This window comes from Canis aureus, chromosome 26, assembly GCF_053574225.1.
Source record: "Canis aureus isolate CA01 chromosome 26, VMU_Caureus_v.1.0, whole genome shotgun sequence".
NCBI lineage: Eukaryota > Metazoa > Chordata > Mammalia > Carnivora > Canidae > Canis > Canis aureus.
Genome location: NC_135636.1, coordinates 22,228,650 through 22,234,649, shown reverse-complemented (window position 1 = coordinate 22,234,649; position 6,000 = coordinate 22,228,650). Strand labels below are relative to the sequence as shown.

Genomic DNA, 6,000 nt, shown 5'->3' with positions numbered 1-6,000 from the left:
ATCTAAGTATTATTTGAGGACATTGTTAAAAATCTTATCTTGGTTGTTAGCTTTTTTGAGAGGCCAAATTATGTTGGTCACTATTTATGCTCTTAGGAAGACAATTATCAATCATATATTCAAATGCTGTGAACCAACCATATAACCCCTCTGTGTTAGAGTTCTCCAGAAAAACAGAACCAACAGGACATGTATACATAGAGATTTATTTTGACTCATGCAATTGAGGGGTGACAAGTCCAAAATCTGCAGCGTGGGCTGACCGTCTGGAGACCAAGGAAGAGCCAGTGTTGCAGCTCAAGTCCAAAGACAATCTGGAGACAGAATTCTCTCCTTCAGGAGAGGTACTATTTTTCCTGTAAGGCCTTCAACTGACTGGACGAGGCCCACCCACATTATGAAAGGTGATCTGCTTTATTCAAAGTCTACTGGTGTAAACCTTAACCTCATCTAAAAAACACCTTCACTGCAACACCTAGACTAGTGTTTGACCAATTATCTGGGCACCATGGCCTAGCCAAGTTGACACAGAATTAATCATCACACTGGCCTCTCACATAGGGTAGAATTTGGGCCTTCGTCTGAAGTTTTACATTTGGCAACCCAAGGGAAACTGCCTCCAACAGAGGCAAGCCCAGGTCCTCACATCCCTACAAGGTGGCTTGGCCATTTTAGAGATGGGCAAACCAAGTCCTAGCAAACATTTCCACAAACTGGCCGCAGGATCCAAACAGGCCTGGGGTAGAGTCAGGACAAAATCCAGTCTCATCAAATGGTAGTTCCCAGCTCTTTCCACCACAACTGGCTCCAGCAGGACCTGAACTCAAGACTCATAGGGGACATTCTCATTGCACTCCCTGCTTGGAATCTTATAGCCAAGTCTGAGCCATTCAAACCATAAACTCTGAGGGAAGAAAGTCAACTCATTTCCTGGATGTGCCTTCACATTCCCATCCCCAGCGCTCCCACAAGGCAGGGCTCCCCACGTGGCACCCACACATGGACCTTTCCACAGAGGGACTTCTCTTTGAAAAGTGCTTTATTTCAACAAGATCTAAGTTAGGTGCATTAAAACATATCAAAATGTTACAGACATTTATGGCTCCCTACTGGGGCCTTGTCAAATTACGTTATGATACCCAGATGCAACAGTTTGTAAGTTCAGAACCAAACACTGAACCAGGTCAAGTACCATGGATGAAGGCAAGTTATGGTTGAGAAAAGAACACTTCACAAATGTAACACAAGTGGGAAAACCTTGAAGAAATACTAGCAGGAACACACCAGAAGCCATCAGCCTGGGAAGAGGTCTGCAATCCGCTGGGAAGACTCTAAGGGCAAACTGAGATTTGTACATCTTGTGCTTGGTTCAAACACAGGGGGTGCTGTAACCTCCCGAGACAGGGTAAATGCTTATCAGTTCCGCCTGCAAGAAGGGGCGCCACATTCATTTGTATCTCTACCTCTTTCTCGGAGATCATTTCTCATCTCATCTGACTCAAGCAAGACTTCATATAAAACAACTTAAGTAGCACCTCAAACACGTGTGCTGCTGCCTCAAGGATGCTGGAGACTTCCTCTACTTATTATTTTAGCCCCCACATCATGGTTTGGCCACGAGACCCTAAAAATCCCTTGTTCATCTAAAATTTCTCTCTTGGCCTATCTATGGCACCATATTCTCCATGCTATGGAGCTTGGCCTTTTTTTTTTTTTTTTCTTGGATGAGAGCTTCTCTTAAGAGAGTCTCTTGCTCTTCTGGGACCCATTGCTCCTGACACTCTGAAACAACCACCCTCACCCTGCAGAAAAGAATTCGTGCCAAGGTGTTTTGCATCTGGGAACAGATTTGTGCTTGTCATTATATTTCAAAATCTTATCTACAATGGTGATAAAATGGCTTTATCCGGGGATCTCCAGGAGAGACTATTGTTTTCTTTCTCGTAGGGAGGAGGGAAGGGTGCAGATATTTCTCCTTGAAGTCTCAGCCCAAAGCCTCAGTTTCTGGTCCCGGCATTTTTCCCACAGGTGGGTGGCTAATCTGAGCTCCTTCCTCCCCAACCTCATTTGAAGAATTCAATTCCAGCAGCCTGGACCCCAGGACACACATTCCTCTCCAGCCTGCTCTGGCAAGCCTGAAGTCTGTGCTTCTAGTCCCTTTGCAAGACAGCTTCCCTCCCCCCCCACCCCCGCCCGTGTCTTTAACTCATCACCTGCCCACTCATGTGATCACCGAGAATGTGACCTTGTGCTTAATTCCACCATCACCTGGGGGAACAGACCCCCTTCCCAGCCAGATGGACTCAGGCTTTTCCTTCATTTGATCACCTTGTAACACAAGCCCCTAGAAAAAGAAAGCCAGATGTGGCTCTACTGCTTTTTCACAAGTTAGGAAAATAACCCCATAAATTGGCCTTTTGTTCTTCACACAATTTCAGGTTCATCGCACGAAATTACATAAACCCACATAAATCAGTGGAGGAATTCAAAGCTGCCAAGCCATGTGATACCAGTGAGAAAATCCGGCTCCACACCGTGGAGAAGTGTCTCTGTTTCAGCCACTGCTATTTCAAAGGACCTTTCCAAAATTCCTGATCCGGTTATTAGGACGTGAGAAACGATCTCTAAACAGGGTGGGCCACAATGGGAAAGTCCGGCCCGCGTGAAGTGGAATGTATCCTGTCGGATGCGATTTCCCCTCACTTCTACCCGACCCCCACCCCCACCCCCATCTTTAAAAAGCCAGGCCTGCCTTGGAAAGGGCTCTGGCAAACCTGACGTTTTGCAACATTTCCATATTTAACCTCTCATAGTGCTAGTGCAAATCAAAGAGAACTTTTATAAACCAGAAATAGCTGTTCAACAAAAGTTAGCGGTTAGCACATTTGCTTTGTGGAAATGTTTCTGCCTCACCCACCAAGGAGAACCACTGGTGCCAATGTAGGCTTGGAAGAGTCAAAATAAAAAGTAGCTGGAAGACAAGTTTCTTAAGCCATTTTCTCAAATGCAAAACTCAGGAAGTGTGTTTGCATTCACAGACCGGAGCTCTCTCTCCCATCTGTAACAAAGGAAGCCTCTAGCCGCCCCCCACCCCCACCACAGGCCCCCCGGGGTTTTCTCTGCGTGTTGCAGAGCCCTACCAAGGTGTATGATTGAGACCAGGGCCTCCAGATTTCCAGTCCACGCCCCCACAGGGCTGGTGGTGCTGTCCCCAAAGAGGTTGCCTTGCTAAGAGACCCCCGGCAAAATGCCAGGTGGCAGCATGCCATCTTTTGGAAAGTCAACAAGAAGATCACAGCTGTGAGCCATCTAAAGAGGCCAGGGAAGCCACAGAGGAGAGCAGCAGTCGGGAGGACAGGAACGGCTCTGCTGCAAACATCCACCTTCCTTGTACTCCTTCCGCCAACTGCCCAGCTCCCCAAACCTTTCTTGGAGAGGAAGTGAAGAGATGGGGAGACCCCACCCCAACAAGGCTGAGACACCTGCTGTTAGGAGCTCCCAGCTTTGCTTGGTTTATCTCCACAGCCAGGCACCCTGTCTGTCCCTCTTCGAAGTCTGTCAGCCACACCGGTGCCTAGCTACCCAGCAGTCTTCCTGATGGGAGCCACAGGGGCCAGACTGCCCTCCCTTCCCCCCATTGGGGTCTGTTCTAAAGATCACCCAGGTGGCTGCCCAGAGAAGCGGAAAGAGAAGCTCCACCCTCCCTATGCACCAGCACAGGGCAACCCGAAGAGCTTCCCTGAGCCCCAAGCTCGGTCAGTAGCAAGGTCCTCATGCTTGGAGTCTGTCTCCAGGCACAGGGCAAGGGCAACTTGCAAGAATCCCATGGCTGGAAAGAATAAAGCCTTGACTTCAAACACATGGCCTCAGATCCAAGTGCAGGGAGACCCTTGATGATGAAAAATGGGCTGGCTTCCCAAGCATTTGTCATTTCTGCAAGGAACCTCTACGGGTCCCTAAAGATGGAAGCTCTGGCCACCACCCCAGGACAAGGCCAGGCCTGGGCCACCAGTTGACCAGGAATAAACCGGTGAGACCCTTCCTTCAACTCAAGGAGGCACCAAAGAGTTGGGTTTGGCTTCCATGGCATGGGGTTGGCAGGCTGAGCAAAGCGGCAAGCTCCTCCCCGCTCTCCTGGAGGTGGCCATGGAGGTGAGGACAGAGGCAGAATCCACATGGATCATCATATACGTCTTTGTTATTTAAAACAATCAAAGTTTCCAGTGTAAAAACTTGTGGGCTTATTGCATCTACCCCACAGACGATTTATCTTCCCCTTTCCACCGGACCTCCCCCAAGGAGGTCTATTTCTATGGGCTGCTATTTCATTAATTTCCGATCCCCAAGCCCTCTGCATGTACAGGGGAGTCTCGACCAATACATAAATACCCCAAATGGTGAGCTTGCTGAGACCCCTTCCCCTCTGAACATGTGTGGCCGCTCCCGGGTACTTGAGGGAAGAAATCATTTCTCCAACTTCAGCCCCTCAGATTGGCGACTCCCCCGATGCTCCTGCCCCCGAGCAGCACACCTGCAAGCCCCGGGGTGCTTGTGCTGGTTGCCTGGAATTCCATTCCATGTGAATCTCAGGTAGGCACGTGGATATGTACCATGTGTGCACACACGCTTACATGTGCACACGTGTGCTCATGTGCACACACACACACACACACACACACACACAATTTTCAGTCCTTATAACAAAATTCAAAAGTCCTGTGAGTGAAAGAAAGGAATGGAGCTGGGGATCCAAGGATGGGGAGTCGTCTGCTGGCTTTGCCAGCCGCTCTGGGCAACAGATGGTAGCTCAGTGGGAGCTGGTGAGGTCTGTATCTATACGTTTCCGTGGAAGGAAGGCACCCAGCTTCCTGTGCGTCTGCTCGTGTCTGCGGCGGCCCCCGTGGCATCTGGATCCCCTCCCTCGTGTGGCTCAGATGGTTGCTGGGGTCTCGGCCATCTCCTCCAGCCTCTGCCGGATCATCAGCCGGAGCACGGTGTACCTGGGGACAGACACAGCTGCGGAGGGCAGCAGGGACCAACACACCCCCCCACCGCCTGGGTCCCAGGGGCGGCCTGTCGGTCCCTCTGCTTCTATCACCGGCCCAGCCATCAGCCACTCTGTGGCTTGTGTTCATTTCCATACCCCGATGAGAGGAACTGAACAGACCAAATCCAAACCAGACGATTTGACTATTGCTAGAAATTCTGGCAAAAAAAGGATGGGAGGGCGAGAGAGCAGCGCCAACAGGAAGGGTTCCAAGTGCTCACTCTGCCCAAGGCACCACCACAGTAGCACGGGGCCTTCACCTGCGCTGGACCATCTGACATGGCCATCATTTGACCATTCTGAGGGGCCTACAAGAACGGCAGCTTCATATGCTTCAAGCTAATACCAGTCCCTACAGATTTTACAGAACAGGCCAGAGCGACTACCAGGCATGGGGATCCACGGCTTGATGCGAGTGGGTCCCCACCCCTTCCCTGACCTGAGGGAGTGCAGATGCTGGGGCCTCCGTGCAGGGCTAACGAGGACATTCCTCATGCCCAGGGCTTTGCCCGGCACGGCAAAAGCTGTCTTTAAAGTTTGGCATGGGGCAGCCTGGGTGGCTCAGCGGTTTAGCGCCGCCTTCAGCCCAGAGCACGATCCTGGAGACCCCGGATCAAGTCTCACGTCAGGCTCCCTGCAGGGAGCCTGCTTCTCCCTCTGCCTGTGTCTCTGCCCCTCTCTCTCTGTGTATCTCATGAATAAATAAATAAATAAATCTTTAAAAAATAAAAAATAAAGTTTGGCATGTAGCAAGCATTCAGAAAACGCTAACTGCTTTCCTACTAGCTCTTATCACTGATAGGGCAAATATAGCATTGGCGCTATTCTCCGGTGGCAGAAATTAATCGTTTGTTCCGCCACAGCCATGAAAAGCAGTCCACTTTATGACTAAACGTGGCAAAAAAAAAAAAAAAAAAAAAATCTTCCCAGAGAAATAGGGTGAAATAGGTAAA

The 6,000-nt window shown here is 49.9% G+C and overlaps 1 protein-coding gene across 3 annotated transcripts in view; it reads right to left on the bottom strand.

Moving 5' to 3' along the window:
* Nucleotides 1-1,021: 1,021 nt before the first annotated feature.
* Nucleotides 1,022-6,000, bottom strand: part of RASSF2 (Ras association domain family member 2) — a 43,141-nt gene continuing 38,162 nt past the window's right edge. For all 3 annotated transcript variants that reach the window (XM_077872320.1, XM_077872321.1, XM_077872322.1), the window contains exon 12: nt 1,022-5,000. In XM_077872320.1, the coding sequence (XP_077728446.1) occupies nt 4,931-5,000 (70 nt within the window). In that variant the 3' untranslated portion in view covers nt 1,022-4,930. The remainder of the gene's footprint in view (nt 5,001-6,000) is intronic.